The 25,149-nt window shown below is 41.8% G+C and overlaps 1 protein-coding gene across 3 annotated transcripts in view; it reads right to left on the bottom strand.

Annotated features, from left to right (window-relative positions):
- Window positions 1-16,666, bottom strand: part of GRK3 (G protein-coupled receptor kinase 3) — a 123,540-nt gene extending 106,874 nt beyond the window's left edge. For all 3 annotated transcript variants that reach the window (XM_074972967.1, XM_074972969.1, XM_074972968.1), the window contains exon 1: window positions 16,491-16,666. In XM_074972967.1, the coding sequence (XP_074829068.1) occupies window positions 16,491-16,603 (113 nt within the window). In that variant the 5' untranslated portion in view covers window positions 16,604-16,666. The remainder of the gene's footprint in view (window positions 1-16,490) is intronic.
- Window positions 16,667-25,149: the final 8,483 nt, after the last annotated feature.

Genomic DNA, 25,149 nt, shown 5'->3' with positions numbered 1-25,149 from the left:
ATACCACAATGGTCCAGGACTCTCTGCATGACATTCATACATGTCTTACTGCACAGGTGTAAAGTCAAATTGGTTGATAACTTTAAAATGGAATGGTAACTCTCTGTGAAAACAAGTGATGATTCAATCTGGTTATATTCTGAACAAAAAGAGCCCTCAACCATGCCTGTAGCTGTTTCCACCAATTCATACTGACTCTATAGACCTAATAGGCTTCAGAGTGACAATCCTGAAATCTTATTACATACATTTCTTTTCAGCTGTCTCTGTGGTAAATTATGGATGCACTTAATTCATTTGGAATTAAATAATGACAAATAGTCTATATGCAACCAAGTATTTCTCTTCAAGTTAACAGACAAAACTATATAATTTACCAGATGTTAATCTGCATCTTATTATAACATCTCAAAATTGTATGAGTTTTTGCTAATATAGGTTCTGATCACGCAGTTGGGTTGGTGCAGCCAAATGCTTGTGCCCACCCGCGTCTGACTGAGGGTCAGACCCTAGTATGAACATTTATATCTGTTATATTCCTTTCCTGAGGGTCCCCTTTTTCCCCCCTTTCCTAATTCCCTTTTATTTCTATTAAAAATTAAATTAAAACTGAAAGATAAACACTTGAATATGTAGAACCATTACTGATACAAGATCAAAAAAGTTTACATTCACAGACAATTTTGCTACCTGTCCAAATGTGACTATCATATGTACAGGACCTGATGCAATCCTAACTCTACCTTTTGAGTGCTACAACACATGTAATAAATCATCATCATCATCTATAGCACATCAAAGACATGATTAATTTTAGGCATGTGAGCAGTCCTATTACCTTCAATGATAGTTTAATGAATTGGGGCCTCAAATAATATTTTGTTCATGACAGTTAGAAGCATCTTAGGTACTTATATGGCCCCCATCACCTGAGCACCTCACAACCTTTAAAGTATTTATCTTCACAGCACCCCTGTAAGGCAGTACTATCATTCCCCATTTTACATTGAGCAAATGCGGTACAGAGGCAAAATGATTTGCCCAAGGTCACAAAGGAAATCTGTGACAGAGCAAGGAACTGAACCCTGGTCTCCCAAGCCATAGGCCAATGCCCTAATCACTGGGCATCCTTATTCACCAAGGAAGGGGAAGTGTAATAAATATGAGAGAGAGGGTATGCATATTCAGATAATAAAAGAAGATACAAAACCCAAAGAACACAGCCATCAAATACTAGGATGATAAAAAACAATAAAATACACAAAAACAATGAACTAAATTGTTTCTTTTACATATGAAATACAAAGGTAAACAAATTAAATTATGAAAAACTGTTTTTATAGCAAAGTTCCCCCGTCTTTATCATCTGTAACATTAAAGAGCTGGAGATCATAAGTGACCTCTGAAATATTTTGAGAACCAAGAGATAGTTATGTACTTTGATCTTTGTTAATTTGTTTAGTTTTTGTCTTTTTTATAACAAATAATCTGATTGATTCGAATCCTGGGAGAAGCATCAGTGATTTTAAAATACCAAACCTACCGCGGACGTGTAAATGTAAATTTATTCTGTTTTTCCAATTTCATCAATGAGCACCCAGCTGCTACAGCAACAAGAGCTTTATAAATCAGTAAAAACCAAATAAAAAGGAGTGTCATTTCAGAAGTTCATAGCCCCAAACCTAAAATCCTTATGCCACGGAATGACATACCTGGCTTTCAATACACTATCTTAATTTTTTAAAAATTTCCTTACAATCAGCAAATTAAGACTGAAGAAATTTGCTCTTCCAACAACCCACTAGAGGTCTTCTCAACCCAAAAGATTCTAAGCTCCAAAAGTCATCCCCCCTTTCAAAATTGTAAAGCTTCTCAAATTTATATTAAGCACACAGAGATATGTCAACACATATACTCTGAGTGAACTAATGTTCTCATTATGTGATTCATAATGATCTTTATACTCAAGAAACAATGCCCTTAACCGGCAAGACTATAGCACTACACAGCTTTCCCTAGTTCTCCCCCATTGTAAAGTGGATACAAGACCAAAAGCCCAAGCAACTTCAGGTATACAAATCACTTCAATGAAGAAAAGACATGACAAGTGAAATAAAAAGCTGTTGAGTGTTCATGCTTATAGTGTACCCACTATCCATGTTTCTTGGGTATTACTCGCATTATTGTTGCCAAAACCTGAAACAAATATAAAAGCATCTCATTTTGCAAGAATATTTTTCTGAATTGGTATGTCAAGGATTTACCCTTTCAACGGAATGCTGGTACTGAGAAGGAAGAAGAGAGACAAACACAACTCTTAGCTCCCACTGCAATTAAAACATTTGTTGATTTTAATGGTTTTTAAATCATCTCCAAGATGTATTTTTGGGATGGTAGAGAATTTGTATCAAAGATCCATGCACAATGCTTTTTGTCTTTTTATATCTATAAAGCGCTCTGGATATGCATGAAAGCTATTATAAGTATAAACACTACAACTGAGATTCACAGAACTAAGGAGGTCCATGCAACCATATGCAGAAGTAACTGAACTAAAACATGCTTCACAGCACCTCTAAGACAGGAATCTTTACACCTGCTTTCCAGAGAGGTAAATGTTTACCTGACATTAAGAGGATATAACAAAAACAGTTAAAACATGCTAAACAAATAAAGCTCCTGCCCCAAAGACCCTCATTGTAAAGGCACGAGTGGGTCAACACAGTACAATGTAAAAACAAACACTGAGTGTCATGTGGCCATTATAGCTGAAATACTTCACAGAACAAGTGTATTTTTGAAAAAGAGGAAATATGCATGGTTAAAAGGACACGGTCAATGCAAATCTGGCACAAAATTCAGGTTCATTAAGAATTGTTTTCTACAAAACCTAAAACCAACAGAAACGTTCCCATGATTTTTTTAATTCCAGAGGAAATAGTTGGTTTTAAACAAATAAACATCCTTAGTTTGCAATCTAAACATGCAGCACTGAGAATGTGAAACAGAAACAGACTAAAAACAAATGTAAAATTTATTTAATTGATTTTTCATTCTTCCTTTGGGATTTTTGAGGTAATGATTTCCCTTTAATTGAGAGGTTATTTCAAGAATAAACAAAAACAAAAGGCACAAAATAAGGAGTGGACAAGGAAACAGTCAGGAGAGAAGACTAGGCAGACTTCAGGGGAATGGTGTGGAGCGTTGAGGGCAGAGATATAAGTAGGGACAGAGGTATGGAGAACTCTGAATGTGAGGAGAAACAGCAAACTGAATGTGGCAGAGAAGCCAGCCTGGACAGTTAAGAAGGGGAGAAACATCATCAAAAGAGTGGGAATGGAAAATTATCTTGACAGGATCAATTTGGATACAATGGGGAGATACTAGGGGCTGGAAAACAAAGAGAAGGCTGCTAGTGGTTAAAGCAGGAAATTACCAGAGCACAGAGTTGTGGCAGTCAGGACAAGAAAGAAGCGACTAATTTTTCAGATATAAAGAAAAAAGAAGCAGGATGGATGACACTAAGACTGTGAACTCGGGGAAGGGAAAGGAACAATGGTATGGTTGCTCGTATTCACTTCCTGGTTGATGACAAAAGTTGTGATGTGTCTTTTGGAACAGAAACTGAGCAGCACCTACAAAGGTGACTAGCAATGTGTCCCAGTAGAAGGCTATGTATGCTAGGACATCTGTGCCAAGAGACACTAAAGTGATACTGGCTGGCTCGAGAAGACATCTAAAGGAGATGGCAAAGGTGATATCTGATCCCTTCAGCAAGGAGGTTCTCTCACATTTGGAAATAAGATTTATAACTGGTAGGTTTTTAGCTACTCCTCCTTTTCCAGATAGTAGCAGCAGCCAATGGTACAATTTGTCCATCTGCATCTGTCCAGGAAATTGCAACCTTTCTTCTTGGATGGGGTCCAAACCACATTATTCAGGACATTTTCATCTCCAGGATCAGATTGCTGAAATGCACTCTGCATACGGCTGCTACTTAAGACCACTCAGAAACGTCAGCTGGTTTGGAACACAGCACCTCATTTATTGGCTAGTGTTTCTCACATACGGCATATTATATCTGCACTCCAACAACTTCACTGGCTTAAACTGTACCCAAAAACTAATAGTAAGTTTTGATTCACAAACAGTCTGTAGGGCTGGCAATTCTGCATCTCCCCTCGCTTTCCACCCCAACAGGTGACTGATCATACATGGCACTCGATTTGACAGTCCCTCCTATTAACACACTGAAGGCAGACTGGAGGGCCCTCAACTTTGGAGTTTGCTTCCCCTGATAGTTGAATATCGACAAAACCAAGCTCTGTTAAAGGCAAGACCTGTTTATTTAGATGTTAGATAAACGCCTGTCAAGGAGAGTCTAGAGATAATACTTAGTCCTGCCATGAATGCAGGGGACTGCACTAGATGACCTCTCTCGGTCCCTTCCAGTTCTACGATTCTATGATTCTATGTGTGCTTCAAAAAGGGACTAATTTGCCTGGACACGCAGCGTGAGGGGTGCTAAGGAGGTTTTTGTGCTTTTTAATGGCAAAAGGGTTGTGTTTGTTCTTGCTGCGGGGGGGAAGGGAGATATGCTGATATTGTGTCAATTTAGTTAGATTAAATGATGTGATTTAATTTATGCACCTGAAGGTTTCTGACAGGCACTTATAAACTGAAAAAATAGTGTAGTTACTGATTAGAAAATTAAAGGAGATTGTTTTACAGAAGCTTTCCCAAATGAGCGGCTGATTTCATTTCAATGGGAATTAAGGGTTGCGCATGTTCATTTTGTGATGCACCAGCTCCAGCGTTCAGTTGGAAGCATTTCACTAAGGAAGGTCTTTGACAGTCATATCCCCAGTAATTATTCTTGTAAAGTTCATTATTTTGAAAAATGAATCTGCCTAAAATATTTCACATTAGAAATACCAAGTTTATATTTGGGGGTTCTGTATGTTCATCATGGCAGTTCTTTAATTCTCTATAGGCAATTTACTTAGCACTAATTACCGTTCCAGCATTTCCCAAAAGAACAGTGGCACCAGTAGTCTGTCTGAGTTAGACGCTGGCTCCCTAGATTAATAAAATACCATACATCCTCTGACATTTCACATAGGATAAGATTACATTAGCATTTTCTTCAAAATATCCCAATAAATCTAGGTACAGCATCTCCATTCTGTTCCCAACACAGCACATACCACACTGATATTGTCCAATGTCACCCTCTTTCCCAAGATTTAATTTTATTCTTAATTAAATAACAAAGCCCCAGGCAGGGCTATACTTACAAACGTAAGTTTCGGATTTCTCTCCGAAGTCCTTTCTATTCCTCCCTCTTGCCTCAGAGAGACTAGCATTTTATGTTAGACAGGAGGATGGTCACATGGTCAGGGACTTAGGAGATCAAGGTTCAATTCCCAATTCTCCCAGAGACTTCCTGTGTGACCGTGAATGATTAATTTAATTTCTCTGAGCCCGAGTTCCCCATCTATCAAATGTGGCTAAGAATACTTCCTTTCTTCTTGCCTTTGTCCTTCTTGTCTACTTAGACTGCAAGCTCTTTGGGACAGGGATAGAATCACAGAATATCAGGGTTGGAAGGGACCTCAGGAGGTCATCTAGTCCAACCCCCTGCTCAAATCTCTCTTTTTGTGCGTTTCCACAAGTGCCTAGCAAAATCGGACCCCTGTTCGTGGTTGGAGCCTTTGACATTACAGTAATATAAATGACAGTCTGTGTTTCTGACTGAGCTAATAAGACCCAATAAGTTTGGTCAACAAGGTGTGTCAGCAAACTAGCCTACTCTTCCATACACAGTCCTGCACCCTGATGACTCGGTACAATTCCAAAATACAACTCTTTATGATGAGGAAGTGTTGCAGTTAAAAGCTAATTCCAACAGTAGAGTACAATTTACTCTTGATTTCCCTAGCTTTGTCTACACTAAACTGTTTTGAGAAATCTCCCCTCTTTTCACTACCATCGGAGCAGCACCTCTGCTGATCGCAAAGGGGGGGTTAGGTGGAATTGCTATTGTAGACAGACGACCCGAGTTTTTAATCACCGTTTTATCTAAATTCAGTCTGAACAAGCTTAAACCACACACCTGGAAAAACATCAGTGTCCTACCTTATGCTACTTGTGTTAATGCAATGAAAGGGAGATTTCCCCAAAACAAGCTTATGTGGACACAACCACTGAAAATTCAGCCCAGCCTTGTCTCTTACAGACCTGTGTGATATACCTCAGAGTGCACAGTTTATTGTATTTGAATGTACAAACTAACCCGCTGTGAAACTTAGATGCTACCATGAATTACACTAAACCAAAATACATGATATTATTTTATCGCTACACTTGGTTGGTATGCTAAGTGAGCAAAAGCACATTTACAACACTTTTTCAGTAATAATAAACAAATGGTTCTATCATTGTCTATTATAACCCTTTTATAACTCAGCTATAACATTTACTCTTTGGTAAAGTTTGGCCTACAGATTTAAAGCTAAAGAGTAATGTATTTTTCCACGAGTTAAAGAAAAACCTAATGATCCTGCTAAATTTCTTTTCATTAAATTATACTCGTCATCAGGTCAAGATGCTTTTTGGTGATTATATCCCAATATTACTCCCAGTTCAAAAATAAAGTTTGGTGAAGCAACTAGATGCCTCAGGGGACTGGTAATTGGATACAGAACCTTTAGCTCATGAGGTCACTTCTTTGAATCAGTCCATGACAGTAGTAAAGTCAACAGAAAGTTATCATCATCTAATCACTGTAAGGTGGCTTGTGTGAAAGAAATAGGGTTTTATCCTTCCCTTTCAATTGTATATCTGCCACTGACTTCACTGGGAGAAGAATGAAGCCCTTAAGTAATCTCAGTCTAATTCATGGTTAACAGGTGTCCATATAAAAAAAAATACACCGTCACTAAAGTAGCATCTCAGCTCAGAGCAAAAGAGAGGTTTGATGAAGGCAGAGGCACGTTGGCCTAGTGGATATGGGTGAGCTTGCACATCAGTGCTGTTCCTGTTCTGTGGATATAGAAAGGATGTCCATCTTCAGTCTATCTATCCACTCCCTATACAACCTCTGCAATTTGCATTAAATAAGACATTTGCCAAGCAATTAATCAACAATACAGTCTGATCACTTAAGTATGCTAGGGAGAAAATGAAATATAATCATAATTTTTTGCATTTGAAGTTAAGGTAACCGCACAGGGTTTGGACTAACAAGAGAAACAATCACCACTTCAAAAGCAGCAGTTGCAGCCTTTCCAAATAATACTAGCCCTGCCCCAAATCAGCAGTAACTCTATTCCTAACGTTTAGTGAACATGACAAAACGACAGAGTACATTAATTTGTCTCGTCATCTATCTGCTTTCAAGCTGCAAAAACACCAACCAACCCATCACCCCTCTGTACAACTTAGACTCCTTGGCCATGAAAAATACAACTCCATACTGCCACGCCTCAAAAGTATGTCCACTTAAGACTTGCTTCAGGAAACTGGCCCAGATTCTTACCATTCTCTCTACATTCTGTTATTATATTTTTCAATTCTCACCCCCCCCCATACACTTTTCCTTTACGTCTTTTTTAACTCTCAAGACAAACAATAGGATATGGTGTATTTACATAATAAGAAAATGGTTTACACCTCCCTTAAAATACAAAACAATTTAATTTAGAATATTTTTCATGGTCTTTCCTCTCTTCCTCTGTCTCACAAATGCTAAGTGAATTTGTTGTGTGTGAACACTGTCCAGCATATATTATTGATGTCTTTTGAAGCTAACCTAAAAATAAAACTCAAAATAAAAATAAATTAAAGTTTAAATAAAAAGCTGCAAAGTGATGTCAAATACTGACGAAAAAATCCTGCACACTCCACATCTGGAGCATAAAATAAATTGGATTTAACACTAAAGTAACTTTAAAACAACTTGGGTTTTTTGTTTTAAGAATGTGCCTATAGCCTATAGATTCACCACTATATTAACCACAGATTTTGGTGTTAGGACTTCACACACCAAGAAGCTCTACTAAAGAAATGGGCAAAATTCATTACTGATATAAGTGGGTGCAACTGACCTCAATGGGAGTAACACAACCTTACATCAGCAATGAATTTATCCCAACACTTATACATATCGGGGTTTATCATTAAGCCATAACCCTGCAAACATTCAGACACATGCTTAGCTGCAAAGCGATGCACGTAGTCCCACTGAAGTCAATGGCACTCCTGACATATAGATTGGCACGTGCATGTTTGCAGGATCAGGGACTAATTTACTTTCTTTTCCCCATCATTGTTTTTTTAATCCATGCAGAATAATATTACATGTAAGAGATAGTGGCCAGAATGTCCGCTTTATATGTGGAGAAGGAAGAGTGGCAGCCTTGTTTGCTTGAATAATATATGGACTACGGGTACAATTTTCAGAAGTGTGTAAGTCCCATCGACTTTTAATGAGGGTTAGGCTCCTAAGGGTATGTCTATACAGCAGTTAAAGACCTGCGGCTGGCTTGTGCCAGATGACTCGGGCTAAGGGGCTGTTTAATTGCAGTGTAGACATATCCTGAGTCAATTTTCAAAATAGAATTTAGGCTCTTTTGAAAATGTTATCCTACATAGGCACACCCACACACACCACAGAAAGTTCTCTTGAACTATCACATTTATTAAGTGGAACTGGGTACAAACAACACATTATTTATTACAACAGTGCCTAGGACCCCTTGTCATGGACCAGGACCCCGCTGCGTGAGGTGCTGTACAAACACAGCATGGCTCTTGCCCAAAAGAAATTACAATCTAAATATAAGAAAAGAGACAAAACGAATGGATAGAGACACACAAAGATGGGGGAGCACTAAGAAACCATGAGACAATATCGGTCAGCATGCTAGGGAATGGTATCAGCACACCAGTGGCCTAACTATTGTTAAGTTTTTGTAGGCATCACAGCAGAGGAGAGTTTTAAGGAGGGATTTAAAGGAGAATAAGGAGGCAGCTTCGCAGATGTTTACAGGAAGCCCCACCCAAGTGTGAGGAACCATATGGGACAAAGCACAAAGGGGACTGTTTGAAAATTTAACAACTGGGTGACGGAGGCTGTATCATTGGCCTATCAGAGGCAGGAGCTGACATTTCAACAGTGAATGAGACATGACAGATAGGTTGTAAAGGGCCTTAATATGAAAACAAGCAGCTTATGTTTGATATGATAGAGAAAGGAGAGCCAGTGGAGGGATTTAAAGAGAGGTGACATGGTCAAAGCAACAGAATTCAGAATGGATATGAACGAGGCAATATGGCATTAGTCAAAGGCAGAGAAAAGGGTGTTGCAGTAATCAAGATGTGAGATGATGAGAGAATGGGCGAGAGTTTTAGCTGTGTGGATTGACAGGAAAGGCTGTATCTTAGAGATGTTGTGCAAAAAAGAATATGCAAGATATAGACATAATGTGGCTGTGAGGACCTAGAGATAGTTTGTGTCAAAGATGGTACCCAGGTTACAGGCCTGAGTGACAGGCACGATGATGATATTGTCCACAGTGATGAAGAAAAGAGGTGGGCTTGGGGGAAAAGAATAAGAGCTCTGTTGAGCCATGGAGAGCCTGAGTGGACAGCTAGACATCCACAAGGAGGTATCAGAGATATAGGCCAGGACTTGAGTTTGGACAGAAGGAGACAAGTCTGGAGTAGAGAATGAGACCTGTACATTGTCAGCACAGAGATGGCAGTTAAATTTGTGTTGTAAATGAGATTACCCAGAGATAAAATGTAAAGGGAGAAGAGAAGGGGGCCCAGGACATTGCTGGGGAACCTCCATAGAAAGTTGGAAGGGGGATGAAGAGGATCCACTGAAGGCACAATTAGAGAGGTAAGAGGAGAACCAGGAGAGGGCAGAGTCACAAAAGCCAAGAGAGGGCAAGATTTTAAGGAGGAGGACATGGTCGATGGCGTCAAAGGCAGGTAACAGGTCAAAGAGAAAGAGAATAGAGTACTGATTCTTAGCACTAGCTAGGGAGAAGTCATTAGACTTTAGGAAAAACAGTTTCAGTGACTCCAAGGAGCAGAAACTAGATAGGAGAGGGTCAGCGATAGAACTGGAGGAGAGGAACTCCACACAGCAATTGTAGGCGCTGTATTCAATGAGCTTAAAGTTGAAAGGGAGAAGAGGTGGTAGTTGGAGATGTTAGTGGAATCAAGGGAAGGTTTGGGGGCAGGTTTTAAGATGGGAGAGATTAAGAGTATGTCTACACAGGCATAAAAACCTGAGGCTAGCCCAAGTCAGCCGACTCGGGCTCTGCGGGGCTCGGGCTCTGGTGCTGAAAAATTGCTGTGTAGATAGTCAGGCTTCGGCTGGAGCCCAAACTGTGGGACCTTGCGGCAGGGGGCTCCAGCTGGAACCCAAACATCTACTTGGCTATTTTTATTCCCGCAGCCTGAGCCCCATGAGACTGAGCCAGCTGACCTGCCAGTCGCAGGTGTGCCACGGGTCTTTTATCCCTGTGTAGACATACTCCAACTCATGTTTGTATTGTAAGGGGAAAGAGACACAGGAGATGGGATGGGGTCACTGGGGCAAGTGGAGAAGTCAGAGGAGTAGAAGAGACAAAAAACTTCTATGTTTGTGACAGGGCAGAAAAAGCAAAGATGCATGGATAGATGTAGCTTATGTTTGTTACTACACCCTTTGTATTTGTATATTGAGAGCAAACCATGCTTAAGTGATATTTACAGAAACTAAATTAGAATGGTCACAAAGTGCAGGGATGCTGTACAGCTGTTTCCCAACAGTGCAATTCCTTAAATTCATATTGGTTCTGGTTGTTCAATTTGCTGGATCATTATACAGTTATTTCTTAATAACGCTACATAATGTAAATCCCTTTTCTCAGAATGGCCAAGCCATTGCTAAGTAGAATGCAAACATGTATACAGTCACTTTGTGGCCTTTTGTCTAACAATTATTATTTAACAATTTCAGTAAATAATAATTTAAGGGTTCTTTATGTAAACTCAGTAATAACCCTACCTGCAGCCAATAATAGCAAATAAACTCTGCGGGTGAAGAGTTTAAGTCTTGGCACGCAGCCTTGGACTTTATTCTGTCTACAATATGGTTATTTCCTTGTAAACAGGAATGCCCCTCAAATTTTCATTACAATAAATAATTTCATTTTGTGTCAGTTTTGTCTGAGGAAAATAAGATTGTGACAACAGGTATACCAGTTTCACTCAAATGACACACTGCAATACAGTAGTAAAACATTTGCAATATTTCTTAGAGAGATAATGTGAGTGGAATAGCATGCTGTCACAAGACAATGGCTGCCTGTTACAGATAACTACCACAATTATGTATTGCTTTAAAAAAAGAATATTGCAGTGAGGCAAAGACCTTTTTTTTTTTCCAAAGTGGGATCCAGTTATCCCATGTCAATGTTCTATTCCAAAGACCTTATTTCTGTTCTAACAAATGATTAAGGATGTAGATATTGTCAGTCTCCATGACGGACAGTTGTGCAGTAGAACAACAGTTGCTTGCAGCCTAACATTTGAAAGTTGTGCTCTGACTGGCTTGATAAATTGCTATAGCACAAAACCAGAGAAATCAGAAATGTATTCATGAAAATATTTGGTCTCAAAATTGTACTGCAAAGAAAAGTTTTCTGTTCAGCTGGCTTTTTTAATTATGGTCTTAATTTATCAGGAGGGATCACAGAATCCATTTGCCACAGAAAAACTTGGAATTTGTATCTATGGAGAATCTTTAGTTTTTACATTTTGTGAAAAAATAAAAACATATACCGGGGAACCCCAATTATCTGATCTAATTGGGACCAGGGCCAGAGCAGATAATCAAAAATTCAGACAATCAGGAAAATGAGCAAGGCTCAGGCTGTCAGCTTTAAAATTGTAAATATATCAATAAAACATTGTGTTCAACTGATACCTATATATATCGTGGCTAGAAAAAAACTAAAGTTCAGAGTTTCATTTTATTTGCAGAAAAACATGGATTTTTGAGTTTTTATTGGATAATTTTGAGGGTTTTATCACTGAAAACTAGGATCCCTGTTGAACAGTAAAGTAGGGTGTCAGACATGCATCTGACTGTCTGATTTATGTTATTTAAAATTTTACCCGTGTATCAGTGACACACAAGATTGTAAATGCTCCTGGCATATCATGTACATTATAATGAAAGGGATCTAAAAAAAACCCCCAGAGCTCACTATGAAGACATCTGACACCAGGAAAGTTGTCAAAACTTCCTATTGAATGAGGAGATCCCTGTTTTCAGTTAAAAGTTCTGATGGTAATTTGTTCCCAACCATTTAAAGCACCCTTAGTTAAATCTCTGCTCTCATTTACACCTATGCCTCCTCATCCTCTTCCCACCTGCCAAGTCTCCTTAAATGTTCCCAGTCCCACTCTGGCACCTTTTCTATGCCATCATTTATACCTGCAACTTGCGTCCTCTTATTGTTTATTTCCTTCAAACCATGATGGCTCAGCTGAGGATGACTGATGCTCATTTTAACAGCACAAATAATTTGCAACCAAACTGTTCAGTATCTCTATCGCCATGTAATTTAATTAAAGTTATCCTCATCTTCCCTCCCTGCTTCCCTCTTACTGTTTGTTAAATTCCCTTGTTGCACCTGGCTTCAATTTAGGCCCCAATTCTGCAAAGAAATATGCACATGAGCAATCTCATTGAAGTCAGATGCTTAATTCTTTGCAGAATCAAAGCACTAGGCTACAAGCTCTTTAGGGCAAGGACTTTGTCTACCTAGGAGTTTGTACAGCACTTGCCACAACAAGGCCCCAATCCAGACTGGAGCATCCAAACTCTACCATGATACAAACAGCAGTAGAATAATAATCTCCTTAAAGCACGCTTATTCAATGAAGCCGCCCAATCATGTTCTCTCCTACATGTTACCTTCATCCAAGCTTCCACCATCATTAGATGTATCATGTATGTCATTATATCTACAGAGCACCACGGAGAGTTGACAATGAACAAAATAATATATTTACCCATCATGTGGAAGAATGTAATACTATAAACATTTTGAATAAGGTCTCCAGAAGTTTGGTTAATATTATAGGATAAACTCTACCCTTGACGCATACAAATACTTTAAATTATTATTAGTGTTTACATACACCAAGAGAAAAATGTGTCCCTAAATCTCTCCAGTACAAAAATGTTTACTGGACTTTAAAAATCATTGGCAAGCTTTTTGTTGTGCGGGTTTTACACCCTCGCTGGTGTCCTGTTAATTCGATCATTCTTACAGTCTCTCAGCCTCTTGGGTTTTCCCTGCTTGGTATCCTCATTGCAAAACTTAGAATTCAAAGCATGGAGCTAGAGAGCTGTGTAAATATGTGGAAGAGAGAGTTCTAGTAATCTGTTATTTATGTTATACTTCATAAGTCTATATAGAGTGGTAGGGATGTGCAATCAGAACACCACAGCAGTTACACATGGTCAGTAACACTACAATACATGCAAAATTTGCCTAGTAAACCTTTACTTGTGGCACAATGCATAGAATAAAGGAGGGAACTTTGGGTTTTTTTATGCCAAGAAACAAAATATATCTACAAAGACAGAATAGCTAAGAATAGCAAGAGATTTTAGCAGAATTTCATAGTGCATACATAATTTGGGAATTTGGTTTTAGAGGAAAATCTAGTGTTGCCATTAAAGGGAAAAAGAGAGGAGGCAGCTATGGCCCTAATTCTGCAGCCATCACGGTGGAATCTGAATTCACACAAGTGGAGCTCATTGCAGGATCAGGTTCTGTATTAGTTCAATGCTTATACAACATATTCATTCTAACAGGCTTTTCTCCCACATCCCGCTGCTGTGATCTCAAATTCCTATGGACCACCAGAAAATGGCGATCACAGCAGTTTGAGGATCACAGCAGCAGATCACAGCAGTTTGAGGATCAATTTATTAGATTACACCCAAAATGTATTATATTGCCACTCAACTAGTTTTTCAGCCAGTTACATAAATACTGAAGTCAAATAAATGCCTAGAAAATTCTTTTGAAAGAGAATATTTATATTTGCCAAAAAATGCCCCCAGATGTTGCTTTAAATAAATGCCTCAATCCAGACTCACTAATTATAATAATCACAATAGAGCAGTACTGAGTTATTGTATAATAACTTGGCACACTAAAAGAGATCTGTGTTTTCTTTTTTATTTAGATCTCACTCTGGTATATTATCAGTGGACTCACATCTTCTCACCATACGCTATGTTCATCAAAAGCTATCTAAGATTGTTCTCCCCAGATCCCCATCTTCCATGCACAATGTAATTGGCATGCAAGCTGTGTACCTGTTCCTACTGAGATTGTCCAGAACTAGATTAATACTGTATCTTGTCTCATCACTCCTCAGCAAAAAGGTAACAGTAATAATAATGATGGCCCTTTTAACATTTAAATTAGACTATCTGCTTTTATCCCCCCCTTTGAGATTGTGTGCATGTAAGATTAGCTATTTAGTTAACAAGCCGCTATGCCCTGTAGCTGGGTCTCTGGATGCCTGTCACCACCCCATACCCTCCATTTGCATGAACTGGGGTTACACTGCCTGGCAAAACTCTATTACCCCAAGCTCCTACCGTTTTTTTTCTTTTTTGGATGGGCCAGTAAAATGTCATTCTTCCCGCCCCCATCATCCCAGTAGATTACGGCCACAGTCAGAGTGGCAAGCCAGTTTTATGGATGGACTGGTAAATGTATATGCACTTTTTGCAAGGCTGGGTTAAACCCTTGCACTCTGACATGGCTGGTACCTACACTCTCTCCACCATCTCCTCACACCTTAAGGTTGGGTTACACCATGATATGAGTCTTCCAACCTCACCGCTGAGTTACACCTTGATGTACATCAGCCCCCAACCCTGACATCTGGGTTAGGCTCTGATCATGGCACATGCCCCGTCTCACATATGGCATATGCCCATCACAAGGTTGGGGCTGGGAGAAGATCCCTGAGAGCCTACGAATGAGGGGAGAATTGCATCCCTTTGGAGAGGAGCAAGGGGCGCAGACTCAACAACTATCCTCCTAGAAGACTCTGGTCTAAGAAGACCCTGTTGCCAGGGGTCTCGGGTGATGGGTTGTGTGGTTTTGGGGTCCCAGCACATGGGCTCCCCAAAACCAGCTGGCTCTGGGCACCAAGGAGAAGGGAGATGGGTAGCAGGTCCCTGGGAAATGGGGCTCCTGGCAAAGGATGTTTCAGGCCCTGGAGGAATGGGGAGCAGCGCCACGCAGCAGGGCCAGATGGGAACAAACAGTGCCTTGGGGAAGCTCCCCTCAGCAATTTAAGTGCCTGGTCTGCCAGAGGTCAGCCTCCCCATGGGGGCTCCGGGGTCCCAGTTCCCAGGCTGTAGCTCAGGAAAGGAGGTCCCAGGACGCCAGGCACTGTGTGGGGTGGGGGGTCCCTGGGACTTCGCAAAGTGCAGCAAAGGTCTCTGGTGCATCCGGGCTGTCCCGCCACCGGGGGCTGGGGAGGGCCCCAGCTGGGGGTGCAGGAGGTTTCCAGGCTGCGGGCTGTGGGAGGGTCCAGCCGGGCAGTGGGGGGGGGCCCGGGGGTGCAGGGGTCCAGTCTGGGGGCAGTGGGGGTATCCCAGCTGGGTGGTAGGGGGTCCCCGGGCTGGGGGCTGCAGGGGGTCCGGGCTGGGGAGGGTCCGTGGCTGGGGGGTTCCCAGGCCTCGGGGCTGCTGGGGGTAGCAGGGGCATCCCAGCCGGGCAGTAGGGGGTCCCGGGGCTGGGGGTGCGGGGGTCCAGTCTGCGAACTTCAGGGGGTCTCCAAGCTGGGGGCTGCGGGGGTCTAGTCTGGGGGTGCAGAGGGATCCCGGGCTTGGGGGGTCCAGTCTGGGGGTGCAGGGGGGTCCCGGCCATGCAGTAGGGGGTCCCTGAGCTGGGGGTACAGGGGGGGTCCCGGGCTGGGGGATCCAGTCTGGCGGTGCGGGGGGGGGTCCCGGCCATGCAGTAGGGGGTCCCTGAGCTGGGAATGCGGGGGGTCCCCGGGCTGGGGGGTCCAGTCTGGGGGTGCAGGGGGGGTCCTGGGCTGGGGGGTCCAGTCTGGGGGTGCAGGGGGGGGGTCCCGGCCATGCAGTAGGGGGTCCCTGAGCTGGGGGTGCAGGGGGGGGTCCCGGGCTGGGGGATCCAGTCTGGGGGTGCGGGGGGATCCCGGGCTGGGGGGTCCAGTCTGGGGGTGCAGGGGGGGGTCCTGAGCTGGGGGGTCCAGTCTGGGGGTGCAGGGGGGGGTCCCGGCCATGCAGTAGGGGGTCCCTGAGCTGGGGGTGCGGGGGATCCCGGGCTGGGGGATCCAGTCTGGGGGTGCGGGGGGGTCCCGGGCTTGGGGGATCCAGTCTGGGGGTGCGGGGGGGGTCCCGGGCTGGGCGGGGCTGGTACCTGGGCTCCGGCAGGCTGATCTTCTTGCTGGCCCGCGCCGCCGGGGTGCTCTTGCTCTTCTCCATCGCCATCAGGTAGCTGACATCGGCCAGCACCGCCTCCAGGTCCGCCATGTTCCCCGCTCCCCGCCGGGCTGCAGATGGAGGCGCCGCCGGGGGCAGCGACCCGCGGCTCCAACGGCCGCCGCGCGGGGGGGGGGAAGAGACTCGCGCCGGCTGCGCGAGGGGGCTCAGGCCCGGGCGCCCCTCAGGCCCCGGCTCTCTCCCCCGTCCCCACGCGGGGGGCCGAGCTCCGCTGCGCCCCGGCCCCGGCCCGGACGCCCCGTGCCCCGGCCGCGCTGCCCGTTCAGGCGCCGCCCGGAGCCATGCCGCTGTCCCAGTCCGGGGCGCCGGGGCAGATCCAGGCGATGGCCCTAGAGCCGCCCCCTGGCCTCCCGCCCGGCCCCTGCTCCCATCTCCCCCGCGGCGGAGAAGCGGGGCGCCGGCGACCCCAAAGCGCCTCTGGGGGCAGCGGCTCCTCGCGGCCGCGAGGTCCCCCCGGCCCGGGCGGGCGGCGCGGCTCGGAGCCCGGCGGGCGCCCCCGGGACGCAGCCCCCGGGACGCTCCCGTTGCCCGCCCGACCCAGCCGCAGCGGGACGGGAGCCCTGGCCTCGGGGCTTGCCGGGCAGCAGCGCTGCCCCCCGGCCAGCAGCCCCGCGTGGGGCAGCGCCCGAGGCGGAGCCGCCACGCGTGTCCCCGTCCCCCCGCGGAGACCCCCTTCCCCGCCGCGGCCTCGTGCCAGTGGCCCTTCTGCGGCCGCGGGGGAGGCCGGGGGGGTCTTTTAATCGGCTGCTTGCGGAGCCCTGGTTTCCCCCTCCCCTCCTCTCGGCTGACAGCGCGGCGGGGCCGGGGCCGGGGCCGGGGCCGAAGCTCGCGCCAAGACCCGGAGCTGGACTCGCTCCCCGCGCGGCTCCGTTTCCTGCGTGCCGGCGGCGGAGACTCCTCCTGCGGGGGGTGCTGCTCGGGGTGGCTGGTGGAGCGAGGGGGGGGCTCCTGTGTGATTACTTCATCTGCTGACAGCTGAACCAACTGCAGTGAAATTTACTATGCAATATGGGGTTGGGCTCCTACATTCGGCTTAAGATTTTAACACAAGTCAAGAAATGTAAATAATGGGGACCATAACTTGAACTTAGTGTGTCTGAATGAAGAGGTATTATGCAAATGCCAAAGGGAAACATTTAAAGTGTCTTCTTTCCTGCTCCTTCGTTTATAAAGAGTAAGGAGTGATTTATAACGTTTTCCATCAGTCACCAAATGATTTTTGTTTTGTTTTTCCTTCGAAGTAGCAGGAGTATCAAGTTTTGACCACCCAGGATTTTGCTGAAAGTCATAAAAAGGGATGGAATGCTAACATCACAATAGATGGATTTCACTGGGGCTCTGCAGGGGTGCAGAATTCACCCCCATGCATCAGATTCCAGGATTGGGGCCTAACACACAATCAGATTAAACATCTCCTTTTCCTGCAGTTGAGGGCTAGGAAGCCTGCAGCTCAAGTTTCAGTGTATTGTGATGTCAATATCCATTAGTTCTGTAGTCCTCTACCAAAAACATCAAGACCAGCTATTTCTAATGTTAGTTTTTTTTAAAAGGCAGAAAAAATTCTTTGAGACTGTCTTTACACATCATAAAGAAGCAATAATGGGTACAAACACAGTGTTGTTTGGTTGGTTTTGCTTTACAGCTCACCTTTGGTGCTTCAAATATAGTATAACTTTGTTCCTTTTAAGCTACATTTCTTCAAACATGTTGGCCAACTGGCGAATGAAAGGCTACAAGTTTCTGAAGTTTTAAATTAAGCTGGTTTTGAGTTCTTTATAGGTGCCCCTTTGCCCACTACTTCTATATAAAAGTTAATGATCTGATTAAAGCTATGTCAACTATACATCAGATGATTTAAATGACCTATTTAATCTAGATACAATTTTAAAAGTAGTGTTTTAATTTCCATATGTCCATTGAGCTGGCACTGAAAGCTGAATCTAGTGAGTACTGTAATTTGTTTTCCATAAATCCTCAGATTCAAACCAAGCCCATCTCTTGTATTCTAAACTCTATGTCAGTGACTTAACATTTTTGTGGTTGCAGGGTAAAAAGCCATGAAACCTGGATACCTGCATACCAAGGTAAAAAACAAAACCATTAACCTGGATACCAGCAGTTCTGTGTAACACAAAAATGTGCTTCTCAGGCTCACTCGCGAAAAGTGCTGACCACTCTAGTCTTACCCCAATCCAGCAAACAGCCTAAACGTGCTTAACCATTGTCATCAGTTAGACTACTTACCTGCATGAAGTTCAGCCCCTACAAGGCCTAATTAGGTAAAGTTAGTAAAATAGGAAGACATATTCCAATTTATCAGTCATCATGTGGGAGGTTTCAACCCTATCCACAATTTTAGCGAGAATATTTGATTATCCAGGGGTATTATCCTGATTCTTTTAGGACAGGTATTTAAGTCCTGACTACTTCACCACCAGCCCCCTTTCTCCATTCATCATTACCACAAGACATGCAGATACTCAGAGAGTTTGTTCTCTTCTTCTGAAATGCACTGAGCAAGGGAAGTTACTGGCAGCAATGAATTTTTCATAACTGACCTGGCTTGATACTGTTGCTAAACATTAAATCCCCCTTGTAATCAAATAGGGAAAAAAAACGAATAGCAACCCATTAACATCTGCCTAATAAGTCCTTTTCAAAGGTTTTTTTTAAAAGGAAAAAAATACTTAAAATTATGTTGATTATGATAATGGCTAAGACAATACCACTTAGGGCTCAAAGTTCCTTTTTATTCTCAGTGTTGTTTTTTGCCATTATTATCTAGATTTCATTGAAATGTACACTTTAAAAGGCTCTTTGTGAAAATTTGTGTGAAGTCACTTTTGATAATAGCTCATGCTAAAAACCAGTTAAACTTGTTTTCTTTTGAATGCTTTCAGGTTTTATTGATGCTTTCTTTCACTATACCAATAAACAGAACATAAAACAATAAATTTTGTTGTAAGAAATGCTGTTCTTTTCACAATTTATATTGAATATATATATTTGTTATTCAGTCAGATCTTGGCAATACAAAACTTTTTTGTGTATTTTTAATTGCGGCAAGGTAGTGTACATTCTGTATATACTATGCTGTAATTTGACTAGTTGCTGCATGAACCTCTTGGATATTCATATAGGTTCACCAAGACCAGGTTAACAAGATCTGAATTGAAGTGTATGAATGGAAACGAATGACTCTAGTTAAAAGGAGTAGACTAGCCCTGTGGCTAAAGGGCAAACATGGTGAAATTATGGCGATTACAACAATTAATAAAAATAACTTTTCTACCTTTTTGTCCAAAGTACTCCAAACTGTTGTTCAGAAAACATATGTTAAAAATAGAAATAGCATATAAGAAACACAGCACCACAGAACGGTATATTTGAGGTGACTGATCAGTTAGACAACTGCTCCTAGTCACCCTGGTTTTTAGAGAACCTTCTGATCTCTTAAAATATACTGATACAGTCTGAGATCTGAATGGAAATGGCTTAGAATTCAGCTTGCCAGAATATGAGTTAGTGCATCTACAGGTTACAAGTAAACAGCCATAATCACTATAAAGGGCAAGGCCTAATTTAGATGTTAAGAATACATGCAACACTAGTTTCTGCATCATTTTGGGAAGACATCTGTTGGTGAGGAAGGTTGGTCCAATAAAAGATATTACCTCACCCACCATGTCTCTTGAATAAATTAGCTGAAGTAAATGCAGATTTCAGCCAAATAAACTCAGATTATACTTTCTGAAACTAACAAAGGATAGGTGCTGCTAGGTAGAGTCAGCATGGCTTTGTAAAGGGAAATCATGCCTCAACAATCTGTTAGAATTCTTTGAGGGTGTCAACAAGCATGTGGACAAGGGTGATCCAGCTGATACAGTGTAGTTGGACTTTCAGAAAGCCTTCTTAAGCAAAGTAAGCAGTCATGGGATAAAACGGAAGGTCCTCTCATGAATCAGTAACTGGTTAAAGGATAGGAAACAAAGAGTAGGAATAAATGGTCACTTTTCACAATGGAAAGTGGTAAATAATGGGGTTCCCCTTGGATCTGTACTGGGACCTGTACTGTTCAACATGTTCATAAATCATATGGAAAAGGGGTAAACAATGTGTGGTAAAGTTTGCAGATGATACTAAATTACTCAAGAAACTTAAGTCTGAAGCTGACTCAGAAGAATTAGAATCAGATCTCACAAGACTGGGTGACTGGGCAACAAAATGCCTGATGAAATTCAATGTTGGTAAGTGCAAAGAAAACATAATCCCAGCTATACATACAAAATGATGAGTTCTAAATTAGCTATTGCACTCAAGAAAGATTTTGGAGTCATCATGCATAGGTCTCTGAAAACATCTGCTCAGTGTGCAGCAGCAGTCAAAAAAGCTAAAAAAGTTGGGAACCATTAGAAAATGGATAGATAATAAGACAGAAAATAGCATAACACGACTGTATAAATTCATGGTACACTTACACCTCAAATAGGGCACACAGTTTTGGTCATCTCAAAAAAGATATATTAGAGTTGGAAAAGGTACAGAAAGGGCAACAAAAATTATTAGGGATATGGAATAGCTTCCATACGAGGAAAGATTAAAAGGCTGGGGCAGTTCAATTTAGAAAAGCGAAGACTAAGGGGGGATATAATAGAGGTCTATAAAATCATGAATGGTGTAGAGAAATTGAACAGGGAAGTGTTATTTGTCCCTTAACATAAACACAAGAAATGGGTCAACCTTAATAAAATTAATAGGCAGCAGGTTTAAAACAAACAAAGTATTTCTTCACACAACACACAGTCAACCTGTGGAACTCATTGCCAGGGGATGTTGTGAAGGCCAAAAGTATAACTGGGTTCAAAAAAGAATTAGATAAGTTCATGAAGGAAAGGTCAGGCAATGGCTATTAGCCATGATGGTCAGGGATGCAATCCCATGCTTTGGCTGTCCCTAAGCCTCAGACTGTCAGAAGCTGGGAATGAACGGCAGGGGATGGATCACTCAATAACTGCCCTGTTCTGTTCATTCACATTGGAGCATCTGGCACTGGTCACTGTCAGAAGACAGGATACTGGGCTAGATGGACCATTGGTCTGACCCAGTCTGGCTGTTCTTATGTAGTGGTGATAGGAATACTCTTGTTTAGATTCTCTTAGAGGGATTATTAATTTTTTGTTATATTTATGGTGGTTTCTGGGGTGCAGTGATCTGGAGGTAATTGATAGAGTCAGTTTATTTTAAGCATGTATTTTTAACAGACTGACAAATATCCTGAGAGCTCAGGGGGATGCTCTTTATTGGACCAATGGAAATTGAAATAAATAAATAAAATAGAACATGGAGGCCTAACATACACCATGGTGGAGTTAGATTCACTATACCTGACTCTGTAAAGCCTTCTTTTTTCATATTCCTTACTGTATACCTATATAGAAACCAAATGTACTGCAAAGGAGTATGGATTTGCATAAGAGTAAGCATGTGTGAGTATATACATACACGCACAAAAGTATGTGTGCAATTATTAGCTGTGGCTAGGCATGAAGATAAATTTGTGCATTGTTGATGCACCTGTATTAAAGTATGTCAGTGCACTTGTCTGAATGCCAGAATAGAGATATACAATTCAATCATTTTAAAAGTGGCTCACAGCCTCAATGGGACTGAGTATAGGATTTTGCAGGCATCTGCACGAGCCAAGAAATCCTAACTCCCATCTGGTATTCTCCCCACTACCAAATTAATAGTGTTTACAATTTTAATTTTGTATTGGAAATTCTCTACCTCAGAGAATGGCATTTGCACAGACCACCAAGGCAAAAGGTGACTTTTCGGGTAATATTCTCAGTTGGATATTCATTACATCAAAGGAATCATTAACTGTGCACAGAATCAACAGATTGTTTATTGTATTCTTATTAGGCTTCTAGACATTCAGATAATATGTACACACTCACCACTTCTATGTACAATAAAATTTAAAAATAACTCAAAATTTTGGAGTGTTTATATTAGAAAAATTATTGCTGAATGTTACTCTGAAAACATCTCTAATAGTTACGAGTGGCATTAACGCACAGAAATGAATCAGACTTTTGGTCTAAAGGATAGTAAACAGTATTTACCTTTAATTATCACAACTGTAACTTTGCTGCCAACTGTACAAATAGCAAGCAAATGACTGGGAGTCTCCTTCATCGAGATATCTTTGTGGGAAATGCTGTTAGAGAACAACTTGATTATAGCTGATAGCTGCATGAAAGACCTCCCTCTGCTGGAGTGTCATGAAGATTGTTTCTAGAACGATACCCTCCTTCATTACTTCATTTGGCTCTTGATCAGAAGGGCTCTGATTATTGGTCTTTTATCTGCGTAAGCTGCCAAACAGAGAAGTTACATTTTGCCACCTTCTCTACCATCTGCATTGAAAATAATGATATGATTGAAAGCTGAGAGGAAAAATCCTATTTGGTCACAAAACATGGATCAAACCCAACAGAGTGAAAACAATACTTACCTACCTCACATACTGAGTGTTTATGAGCATACATCAATGAATGTCCGTAAAATGCTCTGAGGATGCAAAGAGCTAAGTAAATACTAATGATTATTATTTATAATAATTAATAAAAATCAGAAATATAAAAGACAGGAAAGAACAAGCTCCAACAACACACATCCCCACTTACCCTTATAATCGTTGGAAATTGATAGGATGGGATATGCCCACATGAGCCTAACCAATTAGCCATCTCTCAAGGTACAAAAGATGAGAGGGCAGGAGGACTCAAACCTTATACATTAAGCTTTGTACATGATATGACAGAAATGACTGTTCTGTTTGTTTAGTGCATTCTTCCTGGAACAAGTTTTATAGATGAAAAGCTCAGTATTATTATTGGTATCAATTTATTAATTATTATTATTATTTACATAACATAAATAGTGTGTGAACAGATATCAAATAAAAAAATGTAAACAAAAAAAAAAAGCTTCACATCATTTTCCCCTTGGAGAGAAAAAAGGAGAAAAGAGTACCAGACATCACAAATGCTCGTCACATCTGTTAATGCATTTCTGGAAGCCATTCAGATACTCTGGTGACTGGGTGGGGGAGAGTTTATAATAACCTGAACCAAATAGAACAGTTGATTAGAGACACAGAAGAAGACAAGATCCCTTCCCCAAAAAGCTTACAATCTAAAGAGGCAATGTACAAATGAGTGAAAGCGTGTGAGTGATGAAGTTTAGTATGTCTTTTTAGTTGCATGATTGTTGTGTCTGTCTGTCTGATTGATACTTCTTTAAGGGAAGACAAAGTAGGGATTCAATCTCCTTATTATGTTTGAAAACTATCAAGTATCCTCAACATTTTAGCACAGTAAAGAATATAGAATGATCATTTTGAGAAGTTATTTTTTAATTAGCTTATGAGTTAAAATTAATTGGTTCTTTACGAAATTTAGCACCCCGTCAGACTTTTCCCCCCCAAAAATTATCTTAATAGAATAGTGCTGATGTACACCCATTGGAAAATGGGAGGTAGCACTCTCAGTCCCATTGAATTATGCAACACAGATATTAGGATAGATAGGATATTAGTGGCCACCAAATCCAGGCTTGTGAAGAAATCACAGAATTCCTCTACTTTGCCTCCCTAAGTATTAACGCAATTTTCTTTCTGAATCACTTCATGAAGGAGTCTCAAGGACTCTTCTAGGAAGGCTATTTCATGTTCTTTATCTTTGTACCATGAGTGACTATTACAAGTGCCTTTTTGTGGCAATTTGCCACCATTATGAGTCCATATTTTTTCTTAGAAAACATAGCTGGGTGTATCCAAAAGTGTCATTCACCATCAAACGTTGGTGATGTAACAGGTTAACTAGAAATGCCGTCCCGTAGGGACAGAGCTTAAGAACAGAGTTGAAACTCATGCAATTTCCTGTCCCTTGCATAAGGAAAATCATAGGTATGAGAGTGTGGCCCTTCAATTGTAGGCTACGTCTTTTAATTGCCTTATTAATAAAGCCATTTCTATAGACATTTTCCTTTCCATAATTTTGTGAAATTCTGATGTCACCTCAAAATATCCAGTTTTTCCCCAACTGTCTTTATCTTTCCTTATTAGATTTATTGTCAAGTTTCAGCTTTGTTTCCCTAACTATGTGGCATTCTCTCCAAGGCTGTACAATGCCAAATACAAAGTACCTAAACCCGGAGGCTATCCAACATGTCCGTAGCTAGGCAGGAGTACACCAGCAGTGTGCCAAGGATTCTCTGAGGGTTTGGGTTCTCTGGTTACTAAATTCCACTCTTCCTGTCTAATGAAAAAGAAAATAATTAAATAATACAGCAAAAATTATTAAGCAAACGTAAAATCTCATTAAAAGCACGCCAGTGATTTTCTATAAATGCCACTAGTTGTACTGTTAAGTACAATAATAGTTAAAAAGTTTGACCCTCAGCTTTTACCTTATGGCTACTCAGGAAGACAGGACTTTAAAAAGCCTGCTCCTAAGCTAATAAGGAGCTAATAAACAGAAGCAGCTAACAGGGGAGCGTTGCGAGGG

The sequence above is a fragment of the Natator depressus genome, chromosome 15 (genome assembly GCF_965152275.1).
Source record: "Natator depressus isolate rNatDep1 chromosome 15, rNatDep2.hap1, whole genome shotgun sequence".
Classification (NCBI taxonomy): domain Eukaryota; kingdom Metazoa; phylum Chordata; order Testudines; family Cheloniidae; genus Natator; species Natator depressus.
The sequence above is the reverse complement of the archived record's forward strand: the minus strand, read 5'-3'. Positions and strand labels throughout refer to the sequence as shown.